Source organism: Crotalus tigris, unplaced genomic scaffold, assembly GCF_016545835.1.
Source record: "Crotalus tigris isolate CLP2741 ecotype Arizona unplaced genomic scaffold, ASM1654583v1 scf7180000021169.355214, whole genome shotgun sequence".
Classification (NCBI taxonomy): domain Eukaryota; kingdom Metazoa; phylum Chordata; class Lepidosauria; order Squamata; family Viperidae; genus Crotalus; species Crotalus tigris.
The window spans coordinates 3,677-28,272 of NW_024098380.1; the positions used below are offsets into that span (position 1 = coordinate 3,677).

At 49.9% G+C, this 24,596-nt stretch overlaps 2 protein-coding genes across 7 annotated transcripts in view; both read right to left on the bottom strand.

The window, feature by feature from the left end:
* Positions 1-302: 302 nt before the first annotated feature.
* On the bottom strand, positions 303-9,469 carry LOC120320120 (zinc finger protein 777-like). Of its 3 annotated transcripts, none has more exons than XM_039369581.1 (9): positions 9,314-9,469; positions 8,439-8,558; positions 7,413-7,809; positions 6,666-6,792; positions 6,441-6,557; positions 4,721-4,960; positions 3,672-3,767; positions 3,230-3,304; positions 303-2,353 (listed from the first exon to the last, which is right to left on the bottom strand). In XM_039369581.1, the coding sequence occupies exons 3-9, from the start codon at positions 7,731-7,733 to the stop codon at positions 1,548-1,550; spliced, it is 1,782 nt and encodes a 593-aa protein (XP_039225515.1). In that variant the 5' UTR covers positions 7,734-7,809; positions 8,439-8,558; positions 9,314-9,469; the 3' UTR covers positions 303-1,547. The 3 variants fall into 3 exon arrangements, with proteins under 3 accessions (XP_039225515.1, XP_039225516.1, XP_039225517.1); XM_039369582.1 differs by having other exon boundaries at positions 8,439-8,518; positions 9,314-9,435; XM_039369583.1 differs by lacking the exon at positions 8,439-8,558 and having other exon boundaries at positions 9,314-9,450.
* Positions 9,470-14,540: 5,071 nt separating this feature from the next.
* The window catches only part of LOC120320121 (zinc finger protein 777-like), a 29,774-nt gene continuing 19,718 nt past the window's right edge, over positions 14,541-24,596 (bottom strand). For 3 of the 4 annotated variants that reach the window (XM_039369586.1, XM_039369584.1, XM_039369585.1), the window contains one exon: positions 14,541-16,749. In XM_039369586.1, coding sequence (XP_039225520.1) covers positions 15,827-16,749 — 923 coding nt within the window. In that variant the 3' untranslated portion in view covers positions 14,541-15,826. Of the gene's footprint in view, positions 16,750-18,535; positions 20,132-24,596 lie in introns of those variants that run through there. The other variant, XM_039369587.1, reaches the window with a different exon arrangement.

Sequence of the window (24,596 nt, forward strand, 5' to 3'; positions counted from 1 at the left end):
CTTAGGATAAATATGTCCATCACCTGACAAAATAATTAAAAAACAAATACACTGAAACAAAAATAACAAAGAATTCAAAAGGGCAGACTCGATGGACCACTCGGTCTTTTTCTGCAGTTTCTATCTGCCAGCCTTGCCGATAACCAAGACTAGAGCAGTTGATAGTACAAACTCTGCTAAGATCTTATTGCAAACTCCAATAGAATTTGAAGCTAGTAAGTTTAGCACTTTGAACAGGCCTCAGGAGTAAAATAAAGTTCTAAATTAGGAAGGTGTGTAAAAAATACCACAAAATCCAAATCCAGTTATTTTGGAGGGAAGTAACCATTTTAATGACGAAGCAAATATTAAAAACACTCACAAAAGCAATGAAGTACTTGATGGAGGCAAGTTGACTGATTTTCCTCCATACCATAAAGCAGCTTCTTCAGCCGAATCAACCAAACTACCATCACCCTGAAAAAAGTATGGTTTGGTATATTTCTCAAATGAGGAACAGCGTTTAGGAAAATTAATGGATTAAGAGCAAAAAAAAAAAAAAATCAGGGGAATAAGCACACAGTATAATCTTTTAGCATACAATGAATCGAAACCTCTTAGTGACTGCTTCAGGAAAAAATATATATATAACAACTCCAGAAGTGAAAACACTAATATATTCTTCCTGATGTGGAGTAAAAAAATAAAGCCACCTTCTGCAACCTGAAATCCTCAGGATATGTTGAGATTACATCACATACACCCAGCCCACTTTGCTGTTGTCTAACACACATGGAAAAGCTCAGACCAAGGAAAGCGGAAACATAGCATAGGAAGAATACTGAGTATTTATAAATGTGTGATAACAAAATCAGAAAATATTTCAGAGATTATATATCCGGATTGAGTTTATAGCTTGTTTTTCAACCATTTACTATCTGACCGCTGTGAAACTTTTTCAGAATATTCTTTCTACGGTGGTTACAGTAATCTATCATGAGAATGTCCCGAGTGATAAGAATCACCAAGTGATAAGAATCCTCGTATGGAGAGGGCCTTCAGAGTGAAAACAAAAAGGTGACTTGGATAAGTGGATGGCAAGAGTAGCAGTCCAATCGCCACAAGCTCCTCTCCTATGCATGCCTAAGAAGCAAACCTATTTTACAGATAGCAAAGCAGCCCTCACACAATGTTAAGAGGTCGCCATTTCCAACATTTAACTCAACGGTCAAAAGGACACTGCCCAGCTGATCACAAGAAAAATCAAATTTGGATGTACTGGGGGGAAAGGGAGATTCGGAGACTGCAGGTAAGAAGTTAAAAGAAGCATCCTCTATATTCCATTGCTAATAGGAGCAGATCTTCTTATTCCACAGCAACAACATCCTTTCCAATCCAGAGCTGCCGAATCCTGGAGAATGAGGACTCCCATGCTATCACCATATATATCCAAGTGCATTCCTTCATACTTTTTCTTAACTGCCTTAAAGAAGAGGAATCCACAAAAATAATCTTTGCATCTGAATTTTTTTATATATATATACACTCGGGAGACAGCCTAACGAGGACTAAGAACTACCTTTGCCTGGCTTCTTGGCATTTTTAACAGTCACTGTGTCAGACCCCTGAACCTGGCAAGAAGTATTACACTTCTTGCAGTGATACAACTGGGCCCCAGTATGCTTCAGCAACCCCTTGTAAGATAGCCATGAGCCACAGATATGGCAGCGGCGACTCCTGGTCCGGCTATGATTTTGAAGGTGTTCCAACAGTAAGCCCTCATGGACAAAAGTTCGGTCGCACTGAGCACACCGGAAAGGCCAGTCTTCTGAGTGCATTCGCTTGTGTTCGGCCAAAGCTGCTGGATCGGTAAAGTAAACGCTGCACTCGACGCACCGGCAAACCTGGCCTGGCGCATGAGAGAGCTGGTGCTGGTCAAACGCTGCCGTGTCCAAAAATGTCCTGTTGCACGCGGAACAGTGCAGTGGCCAGTCCACTGCGTGGACACGCTCGTGCACCGTCAGCGCCTTTTGGCTCGAAAAACACAAATTACATTCGGTACAATGGAACTGTGTCCCGGGTACGTGGATTAGCAAGTGTTGGGACAGCTGTCCCTCAAAAGCAAAACTCCGGTTGCATTCTGTGCACTGGAATTTCCGTTTGCGGCTATACTGGTGGTCGGTCAAGGTCTCCTGGTGCGCAGCGTTCTTCGTGCATCTGCCACACTGAACAAGGCATCCTTTTACATAGCCTTCTTTCTGCTCTGGGTCATCTGTCGCATCATGCAAAAGAGCATTCCGACAGGCCATCAAGGATGTTGGCGTCTTCTGTCCCTCTTCCTCTTCAACAGACTGTAGTAGCACAGGGTGCCCAGCTAAGGCAAAAAGGAACCACTCTTTTAAGGGGGGGGGGGAAAAAGCCCTACCCATGGTTCTAAAGATTTCAGTTTAGAAACCAAAATCTGAAAAGGAGATGTTCTACAATTCACTATTAGCTGAAGGGCAAAAAAAAAAACAGGCTAAAAATCGCTGGCAATGAAAGCGTCTATGAATACATTACAGGTACTCCTTGGGCTATGACCACAATTGAGACTGGAATTCTCATCACCGAGTGATACATTGTGACATCATTTGACCAAATCACTTAATAACAGCAACCCCAGCAGTCCTGATTGCCACTGTAACTTCAGGACCGCACAGTGAAGTCGGAAGAAGTGGAAGTCGCAAACAAGGACAGCTGGGGACAGCATGGGTGCCACGGATGGCCGTTTGGGAGCATGAGTGAGTTGGTGGGGACTGCAGGCAGATTAAGTTGGCAGAATGTGGAATGCAATGGAGTACAAAAGATCCCTGGGATCTCTGTAATGGGGCTCTTCAGGAGAAATGTAACAGGCGTGACTTAAAAGTACGACTTGTGACCTTCCTGGCCGGCTTTGTGGGAAGTCAGCAAAGAAGCTTCCAAATGGAGACTGTGTTACCACAAGAGGCTGCAACAGCTAAAATTTCAAGTACCACTTGTTCAGTGCCTCGTAACTTCAAACAGTCACTCAACAAGGGGTCGTAACCCAAGGACTACCTGTATTTGTGGGCTGAATAACATTTTCAAGCTGTAACCAAAAAAAAAAATATGCTATACTTACCATGTGGAATTCATCCTCTACATCATTAAGGACTAAATACTCCCCCAACTGTAGGAAAGCCTGGTTAGGCTAAAGAATTGCTGTACTTTGCCATTATTATCCAACACTCACCAAGCGAAGCCAAACTCTCCGGATCCTCAATGCACAACTCCTCTTCTTGTTTAATGGTGACTGCAACAGGTGGATCTGTGCACAAGAGATGCAAATCAGAAAGTTCTACTCTGCTTCACCTCCCCAGGCCCCAGTGCAGTGGGCAGAGGGTCTTCCATGAGCTCTCTCAGCGGAAACCAAAGTCACTTGAAATGCTCGTAGGTTCCACTTTCTCCCTGCCACAATTTAAATTGTCCGAGATGCCAAAGCATTGCTTGTCAAGCCACTCCACATCTTTAAAACAGAACACCATGAAGTAAATGCCAAATCCCTTTCAAAGTAATCACATAAGAGTATAACAGGCAGTAACGAAGGACACCAATTTGAACTCCTGGAATATTCCACCCACCCCAATTAAGGTTCCCAGGAAGACCAAAAATTTCCACTTGATTATGACACTCACATTCATCACTGCCGGGGCTTCCAGGAGACCATGGTTCCTCCTTAATGTGCAGTTCTTCTTTTTCTTCCTTAATATTATGTCGAACAATCTGATATTCTTTGCAGAATAAAGAAAATGACACCCCGAGTGTTTTCAACCAGCAATCAAACAACTGTACCTTTTTATTTGATATAACTTCACAGTTTACCAATGTGCCTTATGTTAATTATTAGGATATTCTGGGATCAAATTTGATTTCCTACCTCAAGATCCTAAAAGAGCTGCCTCCACTGCAGTTTGGCCTAAATGCTTAAGAAAAAAAATAGATCGGCGCAAAGTCATTCCTCTAGGAAGGTTCTGACCTAAAAGCAGGACTAAGTGGTGGATAAATTGATAAAGACCGAGTATTTTTAAAACATGACAAATCGTCGCTCGGTTAAAAATATCATGTTTGCCTGGCCAAGAAAGAAAGAAAATGTTGCCTCAAGAGCTGAAGAAGCTTCTTGAAACATCTTCCAAACAAACCAAGAAAGTCCAGTTGCCTCGTGAAAAAAAAGCAACTTTGGGACAAAACGTTGCCACTTTTTTTCATCCAATCAGGAATCCAAGAAAGCAAAGGAGATGTAACAACAACATAAAGATCCGAAGACTAAGATCAGGCTAACAACTATTTTGCAAAAAGGCAAGCACCTCTAGGAAGCTTGCAAGAAGACAGAAGAAAGACAGCCTTCTTCCATTATTGTTGCCTGATAGCCGTCATCAAAAATATGGCATCTCTGGTTCTGGGTAGCCCTCAATAACTGGATCCTCCATTAATTTCTCCAATCTTTTAAAAATGATTAAAATTGGTGACTATTGTCATATCCGATAGCAAATTTCATAGTCGAACGAGGATCTTTCCCTCCTGGCAGGTCAACACATGGAATACAAATTGCCAACTTTGGGGACAGGATCGGATAAACTTGCCACATCGCAAGGGGATTTGTGTTATGATTTGTTACATTGCCCCACAAAAGGATGTGGGTCGATGGCTGAGGCTCTGCGGGCAAATATTAAGGAGCAAAACTCACCGAGGCCAGCGCTATCAATGAAGCTCATTTCATAGCAATTCTCTTGATCAACAAACAGATTACTTTCTTCCTCCGCTTCTCCATCTCCGGAAGAAGCATCTGCTACATCAACAAACAGGTTGGTTTCTTCTTCGGCTTCTCCATCCCCGGAAGAAGCATCTGCTACATCAACAAACGGATTAGTTTCTTCCTCCACCTCTCCCTCTCCAGAAGAAACCTCTGCCACATCCACAGGGGAAGCTGCACACACACAGGAGGAAAAATAACAACCACCACCACCAAGATTAACAAACAGAAGAGAATATCTGACTCCAAGAACTGTTTGGTCTTTGCTCGTTTTCTTCCAGACATTTCATTACCTGACTAGGTAACATCACTGGTACCAGAAGGGTTTGCTCTGTTTATACAAGGAGTTCTTGATTTACAATGATAATTGAGCCTGGAATTATGGTTGGAAATTGTGGTGGCTGTTAAGCAGGTCGCTCCTGATTTTTTTGTGGCAACTCTTAAGCGAACACCGTCGTCATGCTGCAAATGCCCCAGTCAATAAATGAACACATTTTACTTAACAGGCGCTTTTTTGCCCGAAACCAGGAGCGCATGCTGGAAACTAGTAAAAAAAACCCCACCCAAATTCCCAGAAATGCAAGCTGATTGCCAAGTACCCAAAATATGATCGTGTGACCACAGGGAAGGCACAGACATCAGTACTCCAGAGCAAATTGGAAGTAACTCTGAAGAGGTCTATCGTAATTGCTAAGTGACTGGTTGTTAAGAGAGGACTACCTGTATAGAATAGCTTTGAAGAAGTACAAAGGGCAAACCACCTCCCTCTTCCAACACTGCAAGGCATGTTACTGCAATATCCAATATCTCAGGAGCTGCCCCAAAGAAGAGGGAGTCATGCTATTCCCCAAAAGTGCCCGAAGGCAGGACAAGAAGCAACGGATGGAAACTAATCAAGGAGAGAAGCAACCTGGAATTAAGGAGGAATTTCCTGACAGTTAGAACAATTAACCAGTGGAACAACCTGCCTCCAGAAGCAGTGGATGCTCCAACACTGGAAGTTTTTAAGAAGAGACTGGATAGCCATTTGTCTGAAATGGTATAGGGTTTCCTGCCTGAGCAGGGGGTTGGACTAGAGGACCTCCAAGGTCCTTTCCAACATTATTATTATTATTATTATTATTATTCACATCGCTCTCCCTTCTAGCACTGATGATGTACCCTAGTTGGACCAAGAAATGTCTGCAAGAAAACAACCAAGCTGAGAGAGCACCAAGCATCCCACAATCCTCCTGCTCCTCCTCCCATACCCTTCTAGTATTGTTATCTAATTGGGTCTTGAAACGTCTGCAAGAAACAATCAAACTTGGACAGCACTGAGGACGCAACAGATTAACAAATGTATTTCAGCCTCAGCTTCTGTAATTGCCCATTCCATCAGAAGTACTGGGTAGTCTCCTGAACAAGGGGCATTTGCTTTGATTATGCATATGTGCCAACATATCTAAGTCCATAGTTTGCTGCGACGGGAAAGTAAAGAGTCAAGGATGAAGTAAAATACAAGTTCAGGCCCTAATATAAGGAAGCCGCAACACTGCAGTCCAGGAAGTGGCGTGGATTGCTCTTCTCTTCCCACCAAAAACCGATCCAGCGATAAACTGGAAAGGACCATTTGGAAATTAGAAAGCTTCGTCGGCCGGTGCCATCAACATACCTGTGCAGCTGGGATCTTTAGGTACCTCCCGGTTCTCCAAGACTTCTGAATCCTCCATGCGCACTTCCTCCCCTTGTTCCATCTGGGATAGGATATCAGGCTTGGAAATGGCATGATCTACCACAGGAAAGGAGAACAGGTGGTTAGGAAACTAGGCAAGCTGGGCAACAAAGGGCGCAGAGGATAACTCAAGTCGACGTATAGACAAGAGATCGAAGTCCTCACCCAGCGAGACCAGCATGTCATAGTTGCTCCTCATGACGGTTCGATAAAGCTCCCTCTGCCATTCTTCTAAGTTCCTCCATTCCTGCTCGTTGAAATGGACTGAAGCATCACTGAAGTTCAAGGGCACCTAGAAAAGCAAGACGGCTAAAAAAAAATCACCGTGCATGTGCCATCAAGTCAACCCCATTTCCCTTCTCCTGCATTTTTATATTATTAGACCCTAAGCTAAAGGCTAATCTTCTCTTCAGTTCTAAAACTCGTTTGTATGGCCATCCGCTCACTATGACCAGACCCTAGGCGGCTTACAACAATTTAAAACTACCAGCTTTTAAACAAGCAGCTTATTCTTTTGACGGACTAGTTTTACAGCTTACAGAATCTGAAGGTGCCAAAAGTCTAAATCACTCCAGCCGTCGTCATTTTTTCCTTACAGTCATAAACTGGAGAGCGGACGATCGTCCTCTTTTCAACTAGCCAGTCTGCCTTTGTCCAAAAGCAGAGGGAATTGTGATTCACGCCAAAGAAACCATGGCTTCTTCGTTGTAATTTGGGGGAGATAAACTATACAGCTAACTGAAATGCCATAGAATTTATCTCTCAGGCTGAGCTGTGAAGCTCAAAGTAGAACCAAACTTTTGCTGATGGTTCATTTGCAAGCCCAGTCATGCTTTGTAGCCTCCTCCCAAACCGTTTCTGCCGAGTCCCGACTCTGCTCTGAATCAGGCCGCTCCAGTGGGACAGAGTTACCTTGGGGATTTCTCCTTTAAATCCCGGAGGAAATCGCAAGATCCAGAAGTTCTGGTTCTTCAAAAGGCTCTCGAGGTTCTCCAACCTCCGCTGCAACACACTGTTCTCTTCTAAGATGGTCCCCAACACGGCCAGCTTGCTCTCCAGCTGGCTCCCCATTTCCATCACAGCTTTCTCACAGCCCATCCACTTCTGCTCGGCCGCCACCATCCTCTGCTCAAGATGGAGCAACTGGGCATTGGGGGACTCCATTGCAGCCTCTGTGGCTTCTCCTGCAGACATGACGGACCCAGCAGATGCTTCCGAGTTCCTGACCTTCATTTCTCCATCGCACACCAGTTTAAATCTCTCTCAAGGCAGGAAGGAGGTCTTGCACCCCACAGCTCGCTTTCCTAGGCTAGAAGGAAAGAAGAATTTGCACCCGAACTCTTCTCCGCCCAATTCAGACCTGCATCGTTTCAAGAATTGCAAAGTTCGACTCTGCTACTCGTCACCCGCTGCTAAGATTTAACTACCTGTATTCTGTTTGAGGAACTTAAAGTCATCCAAGCCTGGTTGCTGCATTTTCCAATTCCTGCCATTTAAAGTTTCTAGTCCTCATGGCTGGGCCTTTGCTCGTTAACATTCGAGAAGCATTCAAAAAGGCATACGACCAGCGTGGCCACATAAACCCCACATCCAATTTCTAACTCTCTTCACTCAGAAAATGCAACACCATTTAACCATCTGACCCCCACCAGCAGTGCTCCCAAAGGCCAGGGGACTACAATTCCCATTGGCTATCCATTACAATGGCAAAGGACTTGAGAATGCTCTGTTTAATAAACTAGAACAGAGTATTTTATTTCGCCAAGTGTGATTAGACACACAAGGAATTTGTCTCCGGTGCAATTGAAGTGACGGAAAAAGGCTCAAACGAGATCTGGATTCAACTTCACTCACTCACCCAAGCCTACATTACAGGGTTATCAAAGGGAAAAACTGGGCCACGCAGGATATAAACCCCCACAGACGAACAATACGTACCTTTTTCCTGTCAGCAAATAACCCGAAGGCGGAAAGTATGGCAGAAAAAAAAAGCCCAGGCCAGACCTTAGACCTTTGAGCTGTTTGCAAACAGAGAGAGAGAGAGAGAAAAGAGGCAGGCTGAAAAAAAAAAAAAAGGAAGCTGTTTTTTTCCCCCAGAAGAACCCTACATTTCCTTAGCTGGATCCCTCATTGCAGGGGATGCCTCGTTGAACGACCTGCTGGACCCTCCCCAATTTTCTCCAGGCGAAAGACGTTCCCACAGCAGTTGGGAAGGGATTATGAAGGTCTTCTAGTCCAGCCCCACCCCAGGCAGAAATGCTGGGATGACGTTCCCCCCTCCCCCCCCACAAGGCTCCCAAAAGGAGGGGGGGAAGAAGCGCAGGAGAGGAAAGGTCTGGATTCGGACACAAAAGCGAGGACCGACCCTGCAAGCGCAGAGGGGGAAATTCCCAGCCCAAAATGGGGACCTTCCTTCCCCCCCCCACGCTCGCATTTCCGGGAGAGGCCACGCTAGGCGCAACCGGGCAGGGGCGCGCCCGCTGGATTCCGCGCAAAGGAAGGTGGGCTCCCTCGAGGTCCGTTAGAAGAGCCCCCTCCAGGACTTTTAGGGTGGGGGTGGGGCAGATCTTGCAGGGGAACCCCCCCCAGTTCATCTAGCCAGGGGAGGGGGGGCGGCGGCGGGCCCGGGACCCTCGTTTAGGGAACGGCGCTGGCAAAAGACACCCCCCCACCCCCGCCTTGCCCACCGCGGAGGATTGTGGGAAGCAGCTGAAGGGCGCCCGGTTGCTGATCCGCAGACGGCCGGGAGGGGACCCCCCCTCCCTCACGATGCGTGACCCTCCCGGATCTCCCCCTCCCCCATTTTGCGCTACCTGGATGCGCGCCCCCCCCTCGCCTCCGCCCCGACGCTCCCGCGGGGCCGCCTTTGTCTCGACTGCCGCAACGCCGCCGCGCACTCGGGAAGGCTGGCCACGCCGCTGCGCATGCGCCGAGTCCGGGCAGCGAGTCGAGGCGGCGCCCGAGAAAGAGCGTCTCTTTGGAGAGCTCGGCAGCGCCGCCCTGGCGGCCGGGAGGAGAGGAGAAAAGGCCTCGCCTAAAGCGCTGCTGGGTTTCATTAATGCATGGATCTACTCTGTATGTGGGGATTCGCAATCTTCCAAATCATGGTGGTGGTGGTGGTGGTTTTTTTTTCAAGAGGCAACTGGACTTTCTTGTTTCTCCTCTGAGGACGTTTCGCTTCTCATCCCAGAAGCTTCTTCAGCTCTGTCTGGAGGGTAGGAGAATGGAAGGATTTATTATACGCCTTGCGGACCGTTGGTCATTTGCATTTTTTTGTAGAGCGCCGTTGAGGCCACTGGGAGCTTTGTCTGTGTCCTCAGGGTCACCTGAGTGGTGCAAATGGGTGTATGGAGCCTTCTTGGCTGCTGGATGCTTTCGGCCCTGGGTCCCTCCTGCATCCAAGAAGGCGCCACACCTGAAGGACACCTTAAGGACGCAGATAAACCTCCAAGTGGCCTCAACGGCTCTCTAAAAGAAAGCAAATGACCAGCCATCTACAAGGAGTATAAATCCTTCCATTCCCCACCATCCTTTTTCCCATTGAAGATGTTTCCCTTCTCATCGAAGAAGCTTCTTCAGCTCCGACTGGATGGTGGGGAATGGAAGGACTTATACTCTTTGCAGACTGCTGGTCATTTGCCTTCTTTTAGAGAGTCGTTGAAGCCACTTGGAGGTTTCTCTGTGCCCTTAGGGTCACCTGAGTGGTGCAAATGGGTGTGGAGCCGCCTTGGCTGCAGGATGCTTTCAGCCCTGGGTCCCTCCTGCATCCAAGAAGGCATCACACCTGAAGGACACCTTAAGGACACAGATAAACCTCCAAGTGGTCTCAATGGCCCTCTAAAAGAAGGCAAATGACCCTTCCATTTCCCCACCATTCGGTCGGAGCTGAAGAAGCTTCTTGGGAAGCTGAGGGGAAAGGGAGAGGTTTCCAAGCTGAGCCATGCTTGGTTAGGAATTCTGGGAGTTGAAGTCCACGAGTCATAAAAGAGCCAAGGTGGCCTACCCCTGCCCTATACCATTTCAGTCACAAATGGTTGTCCAGTCTCATCTTCAAAATTTCCAGTGTTGGAGCGTTCACCGCTTCTGGAGGCAGGCTGTTCCACCGGTTAATTATCCTCACTCTCAGGAAATTTCTCCTTAGTTCTAGGTTGCTTCTCTCCTTGATTAGTTTCCACCCGTTGCTTCTCGTCCTGCCTTCCGGCACTTTGGAGAATAGCTTGACTCCCTCTTTTTTGGGGCAGCCCCTGAGATGCTGGAAGGCTGCTATCCTGTCCCCCCTTGTCCTTCTCTTCGTTAAACTAGACATACCCAATTCCAGCAGCCGTTCCTTATATGTTTTAGCCTCCGGTCCCCTGATCATCTTTGTTGCTCTTCTCTGTACTCTTTCTAGAGTCTCAACATCTTTTTGACATCGTGGTGACCAAAACTGGATGCCGTATTCCAAGTGTGGCCTTACCAAGGCATTGTAAAGCGGTATTAGCACTTCACGTTTGTCTTGCTATGCTGGGGCATCAGCTTGGGAAGTGGCTGTTTTGTTTCTCCAGTTTACAGATCTGCGGAGGGCTCGCTGCATCGTACTCCATCTACCATGTTAATTCAGGGGTCCCCCCCCCCAACCCGCCAGTCCGTAGCATGCCAGGAACCGGTCGGCGCAAACAAGCGAAGCAGGCAGCATGTGCAACCTCTCTCCGCAGAAGAGTCCCTGTGGGGGACGCTGCAGTTTAACTGGCTTCAAAAGGGTCTTGTGAACCCAGACAGGGAATCCACACCCGGGTCTCCTCCCTTTGCGAAGGGCAGCTGGATGCCAGCGGGGTTCCTACCGCTAACGGTCAAGGGGATCTAGGTGTGGATAATCCGGTGACATTCAGAGTTTGGGGGGGGGGGGAATCAAGATGGACAGTCTCCAAGGGCTGGTCCTGTTGCACCCTCGCAGCCAACCCAGTCATAGAGGGAGACTCCCATTGAGGGGCAGTCGCACCGTGCAACAGGCAGGCCAGAATGTGTCCGTAAGCAAAGCCTGACATTCAGCGACTTGGTTGCCTGGCTTCCTCCCTACCCCTCAAGCCAACATTGTTTGTGCAAGCCACGACACTCTCCTTTAGGGGGGGGGTCCATGTTTGTCTGCCCAGTTGCCAGCCTAAGAACCCTCTGGATCCCTTAAGCACTAAAAACAGTAAACCTGTCAAGCCAGGGAATTCTGGGAGTTGAAGTCCACCCGTCTTAAAGGGGACGAGCTTGAGATAGGCTGCATGGGGAGCCTGGCCCCACAGAGAAGCAGATTCCACCCACCCCCCGGGACCGTCCCTCTTTCCTTCCCCCCACTCCTTTCTACCCACTGGATGCCCAATCCAGTTTCCCCAAATCCTGAATGACCAGCCGCATTGTATCTCTCCACTGTACAGGTAAATCCTCGACGTACGACCGTTTCTTCAGCCGCCGTGCGGTTACAACAGCGCTGACAAAAAAAGGATCATTTTTCACACTTACATCCATTGCAGCGTCCCGGCGGACACGTGATCAAAATTCAGACGCTCGGCATCTGACTCGTATTTATGACGGTTGCAGCGTCCCGGGGTCACGTGATCAAATTTCGGGACGCTTGGCAACCGACTCATATTTGTGACGCTTGCTGTGTCCCAGCGGGGAAGGGGGGGGAGAGATCGCTTAAGGAGGGGAAACTCAATTTGCTTAACGATGGTGTGACTAATTTTAAGGTCTGCAGCGATGCACTTAACAAATGTGTAAAATGGGACAAAACTCACTTGAACCGATTTCTCACTTCCAGGGTGAATTGTGATCGTACGTGGAGGACTCTCTGTATTTAATATACTACCTTGATCCTCCAGTAAGACTCCCCCCCCCCAAAAAAAAACACAACCCCAATGCGCTTAACAAATGTGTAAAATGGGACAAAACTCACTTGAACCGATTTCTCACTTCCAGGCTGAATTGTGATCGTACGTGGAGGACTCCCTGTATTTAATATACTACCTTGATCCTCCAGTAAGACTCCCAAAAAACAAAAAAACACAACCCCACCACTAGGCAGGAATTATTGCCTCTTCTTTGCAGCATACCCAAAGCCATCGGCAACCCATCAAATCTGGCAAGGCCAAACCTGCTGGGAGAAGCTTTTTTTTTTTTTTTCTTCCTTCTCTAACTTCGAGCCAGTGAATTTTTCCTCTCTTTCGGCTTTTTCCCTCTCTAGCTGAATTCCCTTTCTCTTCAGTAAATTCCTTTTGACTATTCGGATGGTGTGGCCAAAGTATTCGGGGCTCCGCGGGCAAACTACAGGTAGACCCACAACGGAGCTCAAACTTTCCATGGGCTGAGCAAGGCGATTTGGTGAGTTGTGTGCCCCATAAATACGAGTCGATGGCCGAGCGTCGGAATTTTGACCCCGGGACATTGCGACCGTCATATGAGTCACTTCCCAAGTGTCTGAATTTTGATCACGTGACACCAGGATGCTGCAACCATCATAAATAGGAGTCAGTTGCCAAGTGTTTGTATTTTGATCATGTGACCCTGGGATATTACAACCGTCATAACTACGAGTCAGTTGCTGAATGTCGGAATTTTGATCATGTGACCCCAGGATGCTGCAACCGTCATAAATACGAGTCGGTTGCCAAGCGTCTGAATTTTGATCACGTGACCCTGGGACATTGCGACCGTCATGAATACAAGTCAGTTGCCAAGCGTCTGAATTTTAATTAGCGATTCTGGGACACTCCATCATAAAGAGGAGCCTGTTGCCGAGCGTCTGAATTTTGATCACGTGAAGCCCAAGAATGCTGCAACGGTTGTTAAGTGTGAAAAACGATCACAATTCTGTTTTCAGGGCCGTTGTAACTTTAAACGGCCACTAGACGAAACTGTGGTAAAGTTGAGGACTACTTAATATTAATAATTACCGACCGGCTAGCCTCTGGATGCCTTTAGCCCCCAAGCATTATTTAATAAGTGGCACTGCTTGGGTATCTCGTCAATTTCAAGGTAGCATTTTGGGACACATCAGCCTGTTCACAAACCTTGGTGGAAGTGGTACTTGGCAAGAGTGACAGCAGCTCCTGCCAGCTTGTGAGGTGGGATGTGGCAGGACCAGCTTTTTTCTTTTTCCACAAGTTAACACAACTAAAGCAATTGGGAAAACACAATGGCCTGGGTTCACACCATCCCGATAAGTCACACGGGCTGCATTTGGACCCAACCCAACATCTGCCTGGCAGAGGCACGGGTCCCGTGTACCCATTTCCTGTGGCGGGGTGGGGGGGTTTACAGCTTTCAAAATTATCGTCAAAAGTTTAGAATACTTGTAGCTGGGTTGAATTGTGGGTGTTCTTGTGACCTCTGAGTTGGGTGGTGTTCTTGCAGACGTTTTGTGACCCAACTAGTGTAACATCATCAGTGCTAGAAGGGAGAGGGGTTTGTGGAGAGGAGGACTGTGGGTCCTTGGAACTCTCTTGAGTTTGGTGGTTTTCTTGCAGACATTTCATGGCCCAACTAGGTAACATCATCAGTGTTAGAAGGGAGGGGGGTTGCTCTTTGTTTATATACAGTGCCTTGCCCTGTCATTGTTCCTGGCCCTTCCTTGATTAAACTATTGTTTACCGCTTGAGTTTTGGTCTGCTATTAATATTGGTGTTGATCTCTGCTTATTTGGGTGTCGATTGCTAGCCCGGAGGTGTTTTGACCTCCTCGTTTCCTTCTTAGCTTTTGGATTGTCTGTTCTGAATGGCGGGTAAATGTCATTTATCTCTAGTGTGCCTGTCGACGGCTGATTTTTTTTTCCAAGTGCCGAAGGACCAGAACTTCTCCGGCATTTTTGAGACGTCGCTTCGTCTAAAACGCTAAAGTCTCCCAATTGAAACGACGATGGCGTTTCTCCACGTGTTGTGCAACTGCTATTATTATATTTATCGGGCCACCCGAATAAATTCACAGCCCTCCTACCTTCTGCATATAGATATATTACAGCTTATCAAACTTTCAGGGAGATATGTGTTTGTGTGTGTGTCATTTCCTTGCATGCACAACCTCATTATAATTTTTTAATCAAGGGAAAAGAGGGAGCACAGAGAGCAGAGACTTTACACAAACTAAAAAAAAAAAAAAGCAAAGAGCTCTTTTCTTTCAGCTACCCATTCCCCAAGTTTCAGCTTTTCGGGCACGTTTTCCCCAAGGCATAACGACAGAGCTTATAAAACAGCATACAAATCGAGCATAACGAAAAAGCAAGATAGTCCGATCACCACTTTGGGTTCTTCTTCTTCTTGTCTACCTTCTCTGTCTCTCCCCCCCCCCGCCTATCCCGACAACCACGTTCCCACAATGGTCTCGGAGGTGATGCAAGCCAGCCAAGATACAACGGCGTCTTCCTGGAGGTCTTTTGAGCCTCAAAATAAGAGGGAAAAAAAAAAAGCTGCAGGGGATTCGGGAAGCCCGGCAGTGATCCAACTGAAATCCTGTCTTGTCCTGTCTTTACGTGGGAATTGCAGAATTAACAGAGTCGGAAAGGGCCGTGGAGATCTTCTACTCCAAACCTCTATTTGAGCAGGAGACCCGACACCCTTCAGGACAAATGGAGGTCCAGTCTATTCTTGAAAACCTCCAGTGATGGAGCATCCACAAGTTCTGGAGGCGAGCCGTTCCACTTATCAAACTTGGATCTGGCTGGGGAAGGCAAAAGAGAGTCCAAGACAAACGGGGGCGATTCGTTTCTTGATCTAATATCCACATCTTCATGATGGCGAGCCGCCAAAGAAGCCTCCCAAAATAAAATCGCCTCTGCCCCATTTGCTCCTAGTTGCACATCCTTCTACAACGTGAAACACAAGAGTTGGTCACAGACCGAATGAAGACGAAGGTGATCAGTCAGCACGTTGCCCATCAACAACTAAGGACCTTCCAGGGCTGATCAAAGGCCGATTCAGGACCTTCGAAAGCCAATTTAGGATCTTCCGGAGCTGATCGAAGGCCGACTCGGAATCTTCACGAACTGATCGAAGGCGAATTCGGGAGCTTCGACGGCTGATCTTCAGCATCTTCGGTGGCTGATCTTCACGGGCTGATCAAAGGCTGACTCGGGACCTTCAAGGGCTGATCGACGTTTTTTTTTTTCTTTCCAGCTGAACAGAATCGTCGTCAGCCCAATTCCCCTAGGAACAAAATCCACCAAGAAGGGAGGCTACAAACAGGAGCTCAGCCCCATCCCTTGATGACACCGCTCCCCCCCCCCCGAGAGTTCAACTTCTGCATCTGAATTGACGGACGAGCCTGAACGAAAAGGGTGAGGTGGGGCGGAGTCCCTGTTGCATCGGTGATCAGGAAGTGGGCGTCCCTTTCAGGAGGGCCAAGGGCCGCCCCGCGGTTTCCGAGGGAGGCGCCGGAGGCAAGGCGCAGCAGTGCTGCAGGAGGCGCTGTTTGCAGGCAAAAGCCTTGGGGCAGAGGGCGCACTTGTAGGGCTTCTCCCCCGTGTGGGTGCGGAGGTGCTTCTGCAGGTGGTGCTTCTGCATGAAACTCTTCGGGCAGAGCGGGCACTGGTGGGGCCGCTCCCGCGTGTGGGTGCGCTGGTGTTTGGCCAGGTGATGCCGGCGGACGAAGTGCTTCCCGCAGTCCGTGCAGTGGAAGGGGCGCTCTCCCGTGTGGGTCCGGAAGTGATTGGTCAGTTTGCTTTTGTCCGTGAAGCTCTTCTCGCAGGCCGGACACTGGTGAGGCCGGGCGCCCGTGTGGCTCATCTGGTGACGGAGCAAGTGGTCCGAGCGGCCGAAACGCCGGGGACAGTAGGGGCAGCCCAGCAGGTCCTTGGGGACGGGCTCGGCCGGCGCTTCCCGGTGGGTGTTCTGATGGAGCAGCAGGTGGACGTGGAGCCGGAAGCGTTGGTGGCACAGGGGACAAGCCCACAGCCCCTCTCCCGGCTGATGTCCCGTCTCTTGAGGGGGCATCAGGGGGCTTCCATTCATGAGTGGGGACGAGAGGTTTCGTCCCGGAGAGGTGAGACCGCCGTAACTTTGCGTCTGCTCTTGGTGGCCAATCTGACAGTTCCGGTGGACCTCTTCCGCCGGACTGCCCTCATTGGCACTGGCCGTCTCCTCCGGAGTGTCTCTCGGCCACAGACAGGAATCGAAGTCCTCTTCTTTCTTTATAATCCTTTCTACGAATGATTCTTCCGGCACCATCCAGGTCTCGTGGGCTTCCGAGTCATCCTCTGGCTCCGTTTTGATTAAGACGTGATTTGTCGCGAGGGCTGCGGGAAATAAGGACAGCATAAACCCAACATTCGTCATGGCTTGGTCCCACCACACATAAGGAACGCACAAGCACATTCCCCCAAACCAGGATTTCTCAACCGCGACAACATCCAAGGTGGGTGGGCTTCAACTCCCAGAATTCCCGAGGCAGCTTTAGGGAATCCTGGGAGTTGAAGACCCCCCATTTTGAAATTGCCAGAGTTGAGAAATATGGCCCCCGAACCCTGTCATCTTTTTTAAAAAATTCTGTTTCCTAGGTAGTATAAATCAGCGTTTCTCCACCTCGGCGACTTTCAGATCCCAGAATTCCCTTGCAGGCTAGTTGGGGAATTCTGGGAGTTGAAGTCCGCCCGACTTAGCGAGTTTCTGAGAAACAATGCTGGGGATCATTACAGAGATTTGAAGTCGACGGACTCTACATAAAACTCAAAACTCTGCAGTAAAGCCAAAAAAGACCGTAGAGAAGAATTGGGAATGAAGGTAAAACAGACCGACGTTTCATTCCACGTTAAGATGATTTTGAGCGACCGGTTCTGGGGGCAGCTTTCGCAAAATGACCCCCCCTCTCTCTCTCTCGTACACGAGACACGGATAGTACACGGCTGAAGGCAGATCACATCAAGCAAATACAAGCGAAAAAGGCTTCCTAATTTGACAAGGATGTTGGGTCCACATGCTTGGCTTTCACGGATGGTGGCGCGCGAGGACAGGACGGATCGTTTTGATGACCACAGTTAAATAATTTTATTAAATTGACAGGCCGCCAAACTCTGAGCGACTTTGGGCGGTTTACAAGTGGTTTAAAAGGACTTGAAACATTTGGAAACAAGTAACAATTACAAAGAACGACAAGGAAAAAGATGGTGAAGAATTAAACCCAGATTGAACGAGGGAGGAGGAGGAAGACGATGCTACCCAACTAAGTAACATTATCAGTGCTACAAGGGAGTGGGACGTGTGAAGAAGAGGAGAAGGACTGTGGGGTCCTTGGTGTTCTCCGAGCTTGGTGGTTTTCTTGCAGACGTTTCATGACCCAACTAGGGAATATCATCAATGCCAAAAGGCTTGCGTTAGAAAGCTTCTAGCACTGATGATGTTACCTAGTTGGGTCATGAAACGTCTACAAAAAAACAGCCAAACCCAGAGAGGATCTAGGACCCCATAGTCGTCGTCGCCCTCCTCCCCACAACCCTCCCCTTCCTTCTAGCACTGATGATGTTCACTACCTGGGTCATTAAATGTCTGCAAGAAAACCACCAAGCAAGTGGGACACTCAGAGGCCCAGTTGATTTAGGAATTTGTCTCTCGTCCCCCGGGACCAACAACGAAGATGGACACCAGAGACTTAAAAGGACCACCAGTTTTGATGGATACGACCTGGGCATTTGGACTTTGTAAAACGATGGATATAAATATTTTACCGCACCTAAAAAGATTAATCCAACAACATTTAACAGATCTGCAATTATTATTTGACTGGGCTGGCGTCACCCTGCAACTCACACGTGCCTCGCTTAGTTTGGGTTGAACCAGCAGATCCCGGCAATTTGGCTAATTTCTTCAAAAGAGCCGAAGAAAGAATTCATGGCTTGTTTAGCAAGTGATGCAACCAGGATTGTGGCTCCCTCTAAGAAGGACAAACCAGAACAACTGGTTTAACTGGAACAGGTCAAACCATCCCTTGTTTGGTAGCCTGAAAGCATCCGTAGGAAAAAATTGTGTTTTGTTCAGGGCTAAGACACGTTATGGCTTAATTTAAGCCCCCCCCCCCCAAAAGGACAGTGTTCCTGAAATTCTTTCCATTTCTTTTTAAAAATACATTTATCAGAGTCTTTTAAAGCATTTTGAGAATCAACCACTTCTTAATGTATTCTGGAAAAGGATTTTGGGGGCAGTTATAAGATGTTCTTGATTGTTTCGGCAGTTTTGACACGATCAAAAAAAGGTAACACACGTGCCCCGAACTCTGATCCACAGTCGGGGGGCGGAGGGGGGAAACAAGGGCAGCACACAAAGCCGTTTCTTCACATCTCTAGTTTATTTCTCAGTTTCCACAGAACAACAAAGGAAAAAAAAAAAAAAGAAATCCAGAAAATATACATTAAAAAAAAGAAAGAAAGAAGTGTTCCGCTCAGACCCATTAGCGTTCGCCCACCGGCGAACTGAGAGGTCGACTCCGGACAGTCCCCCCGTTTCGAGGACTTTGACGTGGAGACCTTTGCGGTTAGGGGACAACACAATGCCTACAGTATTGTACACTGCAAATAAGACCGAAACAACAATCCTGGAAATGCTTGCTTCCTAACCCCTTTCGGTTAGCTTTCGCCATTCACAAGCATCGTTCAGAAAGACACTCCCGTACAAAAAGGTTCCCGCTGCGACGGAGTGCCGATGTCTCCGGAACTCCGAACTCTGGGATAGAGAGGGGGAGTCTGCTCTTGAGGTAGCCTGGCGTCCCCGCAGGGCCGGACTAGATGAAGATGGCATCAAGTAGGGCTTCTCGGACAGCCGTACCCATCAGCCTGTTCTGCTCCCGAAGGTGGATTTTCTGATGTTGGAGGAGATGCTGTTTCTGGGTGAAACTTTTATCGCATTCGTCGCAACGGTAGGGCCTCTCTCCGGTGTGTATGCGTTGATGCCGGACCAGGTCCGAGGGGTGGCTGAAGTTCTTGCCGCAGTAGAGGCAGGCCAGGGAGCTGCCGCCGCGCCCGGTATGCAGCCGCTGATGCGTGACGAGGCTCTTCTTTTGGGAGAAGCTCTCCGGGCACCGGCTACAGCGATACGGCCGCTCGCGCCCATGACCCTTGGGGTGCTGCCGATAGGACGACTTGACGTTGAAGGTCTTCACACACTTGGCGCCGCCGTACGGCTTGTCCGCGCCCGGCCCCCGAGGGAGGGGCTTCAAATTATGGCTTTGCTTGAAGGTCTCCGCGCAGGCCACCGAGGTGTACCCGCCGCCCCCGGTGTGGATATGCTGGTGCAGGGTGAACTGTTGCTTGTAGGTGAAGCTCTTTTCGCAGGACGCCGGCGGGGCGCCGTGGCTTTTCTGGTGAGACGCCAGGCTCTTGTAAAGGCGGAAGCGTTTCCCGCAATCAGGACAAGCAAACATTTTGTCCTCCGGGCAGTGACGCGGCTCCGTCGGGCTGGTTAGACCGCCACTAGGGCCGAAACCACCTTCGCCGGGCAAGGCTTCTTCTTCTTCTGGTCCGGGATTCTCGGCGTGCCTTCGCTGCTGCACAAACGCGGAGTAGCGGCTGCCGACGGAGGCTGCTTGCGAGTGAGGGTGGAGAAGCGTCTCGTCCGTGCATTTGAGCCCCAAGCTTTCGCACAGCGCTCGCTGAGCTTGGAGAACCTCGGCTTTGAAGGCCAGCCCGTCATCTGGGGGGATTGAAAGAAAAGGTCATGGGGTCATGCTTCTCCAACGGACCCGGCCTCCTCTACCCCAGCGGGCTGTCCTGGTCAATTGGGCCAGAAGACCCCCTCCACGGTCCAGCCTTGCTGCAGCACACCTGCCTACATGCCGCATTACAAGGCCACCCAGCCTCTGTCTTTCCTGCCCAGTGGGTAATGGTGGTTTGTTTTCCTTTGGCCAGAAGGAAACGCTGCCGGATCTGGCTGTGCACGATGGGAGGAAGCCAACCTGCCCTTCCTTGCTCCCCTCCTTTCAAGAATGGAACCCAATTCTGGGGGGGGGGGAAATGGGGATGAGGAGGAGCTGCTTTGAATTCTAAAAGATTGCTCACGCCCAAATAACCCAGTGGGGAATCACTTCGGCCAACCATCTGGAAGCTCCCTTTAGTGCTGGGACTTTTGCTTTTCAAGAGTGATTGGATATACAGGCAGTCCTCGACTCACGTCCGAAATGGAGCCTGCGTAATTGTTAAGGGAAGCGCCCACCCGCTCGCTTCATTTATGACTCTTCATCTCCAGGATGCGGTCATTAAATCACCACGTGGGTTGTTGAGCGGTACCCAGAGGGGCCCTGGGAGTTCCAGCACAGGCCTGCTCCAGGCTTACCAAGGCCCTCCACAACCGGAGGCGCCCCGTGCTACGCTTCCCACACCCTCCTCCTTACCAAGAGTCACCCCGTTGTCCACTTAACTTTCGAAGATCTCCACAGCTCGCCCCTGCGAAGCAAAGCAGGTTGCGTCGTTCCTGGGCCGCGAGGCGCATGTCCAGAAGCAGCTGCATTTTCGGAGTGCCCACAATTCGTTTTACGGCAGCAACCGCTTCCTGGACCGCACCGCCCGGCCCAGCCAATGAAGTAGCCAGGCCTCTCTCCCTGACCTGAGCAATGGAGCTCCAGAGATCGTCGAAAGATAATCGAGGAGGAGGATGTAGGACCGGGTCGGGTGGGAAGCAGACCCAAGGTTTGCAGGGGAAAGAATGGGGGACGGGGAGGAGGCTGTAGGGTTCCTGCAGTGGGTCGTTAAGCGTGAACGGCTGCACAGATGCCGCAGTGGCCATTAACTCCTGAGCTGGGTTGTGTTAGGTAGGTCTGCCCTCATTGTGAACCGTCACTGGGGTTATCCCAAAAGGGCTTTGGCAGCTGGGCTTTCTTGATTTATTTTTCTCCTCCCCCCCCCCTTGAAAACAAGTTTCGCTTCTCATCCAAGAAGCTTCTTCGGCTGTGAAGGAGACCGAAGAACCGAAGAAGCTTTCGAACGGGAAGATGAGAAGTCGAATGTTTTCCAGGAAAAAACAAAAAACAAAAAAACCTAAAGGTCGAATTTGTCTTTTGGAAGAAAACAACAACAAGCCTGACTTGGAGGTTTGAGAATCTCCACAGACGTCACGAAGATCGTAAGTTGAGGATTACCTGTAATTTATCAAGGATTAGCTTTACGGCCGGGCGCATAACAGGGTGCATCTGGGGCATCACCCTGCCCACCTCACCCTGGATCATCGCACCCCACCCCGTCCGGGAACGTGACCTGTCTTCTCGGATCAGAGGACAAGCAGGTCAATCACCATCGTCGGCGCGTTTGAGCAAATCTTGAAGATGGAAAGACGAAAGGAAGCAACGTGACCTTCCTTTTGTCCCCACCCCACTCCGAGACACCTGTGGGAAAAAGCCCAAAACAGGAAGGGGATTCCGTTGGTCCTTACGTGAAGTTCTTTGCTTTCCCAGCTACTCCTCGCCGCTCGCCGACCTGCTCGTCCCATCCCAGCTCTTTCTCCAGGTGGCCTCTAAGCCAGCCTTGCCCAATCTGCAGGGTCTCAACCTTGGCCGTCGCCTCTGGCCTCTGCCAGCCTCCGGAGCTCCCAACTCTCACCAGCTCTTCCCTGTGGATACGCCTGGAGGTCCTGGTCCCAGGGATCGGTTGCCCCCTCCCAAATCGGACGGGGGCGGGTGGCTTCGCGGTCCCCAACTTTTATGGCGTGGCAGGAGGGGACAGGGGAACTGGCCCGCCACTCACGCGACCTGAGCTGGGCACGTGCCAGCCAGCGGCTCGCGCGGCCCGGTGATGCGCCGCAGCCCAGGGGTTGGGTAGCTCCAGCGTAGGCGGTTAGGACAAAGCTGCCTGGATGCATCAATGGAGATAATCTCCTTTCGTCTGTAATTATTGTGAGGGTCGCTGGACGGCGAGGTGGGCAGCGTATAAATGTAATAAATTACAAATTTAATAAGTAGATTAGGATAGACTCCGTGACTCGTCCTGGGACCAAGAGATCAAGGTTTTACAAAGGAGGTATAGCATGGCAGAGGAGGGGAAATTATAGGCAAAGGATCCCTTGTGGGATCTGGGTGGGGAGACCCCACACTCACGTCGGCCCTCCCAGTGGAAAATGTTCGGGGACCATTGCACCCAAATCTAGGCTCCACAGGTAGCCAAAGCAGCCCAAGACACTCCCCCTCAACCACAGCCTCTCAGAAGCAAAACCACGTCAAAAATAGCTCAGATGCCACCCCGAGAGAAGGGGCAGTGGGCTAGCAAGGAACGGCAGAAACTCACCCCTAGCCAGAAAGCAAACACGGTCCCTTCCCAACCACCGACGTGAACTCCGAGCAGCTTCAGTTTGTCCCGTGAAATTTGCAGGACTGAGCAGTGGGGAAGGGGATCCTCTGCTCCTCAAGGTGGGGTGGGCGGTGGAAAGAGACCCTCCCCCTTTAAGATAACCAAAGCCTTTCCCTGCCTCTTCCCATACGAGTGCAGTCGGTTTGGTGAGATTCTTGCAAACAGGCACGCAGCAATCAAGAAGCAACTTGAATCAGCTCACAGCGTCGTGCTGGTTCTTTTGCGTCTGACGAAAACTCAGATAACTAGATGGGGTTTTTTTGTTGTTGTTCTTGGGAACGCACACCCACTCCTTCCTCCATCCTCATGTGTTCTGCCCTGCCTAAAAGAACCCCACGCGGGGGGAGGGGAAAGTAAACACTACTCTGGGCATAAAGTGAAAGTACATCCACGCCCTTTGCTTCAGACTGCACACCAACATCAAAGCTTCCAATGTAACTGAATCATCTGTCATGTGTCTTGAGGGTTAGGGCAGCGGTCCCCAACTTTTCTGGCTTGGCCATCACTCACACAAAGGAAGCTTCGCACATGAGCACAAGTGGCCGCCACTCGCGCAAAGGGAGTTGCGCGCAGGAGGGCTAACGGCCATCACTTGCGCAACGAGAGCTTTGCACGTGTCCGAGGCCACCACTCTCACAAAAAGAGCTGCACGCGTGAGAGCTAACGTTCCCTGCCTAAGTGAAGGGAGCTTCGCGTGTGAGTTGCTACTATCACAAAAAGAGCTATGTGTGAGGGCTAACAGCTGCCGCACAAACGAAGGGAGCTTCGCACGTGAGCACAAGCAGCCGCCACTCGTGGAAAGAGAGCTGTGCGTGCGAGGATTAACCACCGCTCAAACGAAGGGAGCTTCGCGCATGAGCACAAGCAGCCACCACTCTCACAAAAAGAGCTATGCGCACGAGGGCTAACAGCCATCACTCGAACAAAGGGAGCTTCACGCATGAGTGCAAGTGGCCGACACTCTCACAAAAGGACCTGTCCGCGCGAAGGTTACTGACCACCGCTCGAACGAAGGGAGCTTCGTGCGTGAGCACAAGCAGCTGCCATTCTCGCAAAAGGAGCTGTGCGCACGAGGGCTAACAGCCACCGCTCAAACGAAGAGAGCTTTTCCACGTGAGCACAAGCGGCCGCCACTCGTGGAAAGGGAGCTGCATGCACGAGGACTAACGGCCACTGCTTGAACAAAGGGAGCTTCGTGCATGAGCACAAGTGGCCGCCACTCTCGCAAAAGGAGCTAAGTGCGTGAGGACTAATGGCTACCGCTTGAAGGGAGCTACGCGCACAAGGACTAATGGCCACCGCTCAAAGGGAGCTTCACGCGTAAGCACAAGCGGCCGCCACTCTCGCAAAAGGAGCTGCGCATGCGAGGGCTAACGGCCACTGCTCGAACGGACAGAGCTTCACGCGTGAGCACAAGCGGCCGCCACTCTCGCAAAAGGAGCTGTGCACGCTAACAGCCACCACTTGAGTGAAGGGAGCTTTGCGCGTGAGCACAAGGGCCGCTACTCTCACAAAAGGAGTTGTGCGCGAGAGAGCTAACGGCCACCGCTTGAATTAAGGAAGCTTTGCATGTGAGCACAAGGAGCTGCCACTCTCACAAAAGGAGCTGTGCGTGCGAGGGCTAACAGCCACTGCTCAAACGAAGGGAGCTTCGCGCATGAGTATAAGGGGCCGCCACTCTCACAAAAGGAGCTGTGCGCGCGAGGGCTAACGGCCACCACTTGAATGAAGGGAACTTCACGCATGAGCACAAGTGGCTGCCACTGTCACAAAAGGAGCTGTGCGCGCGAGGGCTAACCACCGCTCAAACGAAGGGAGCTTGG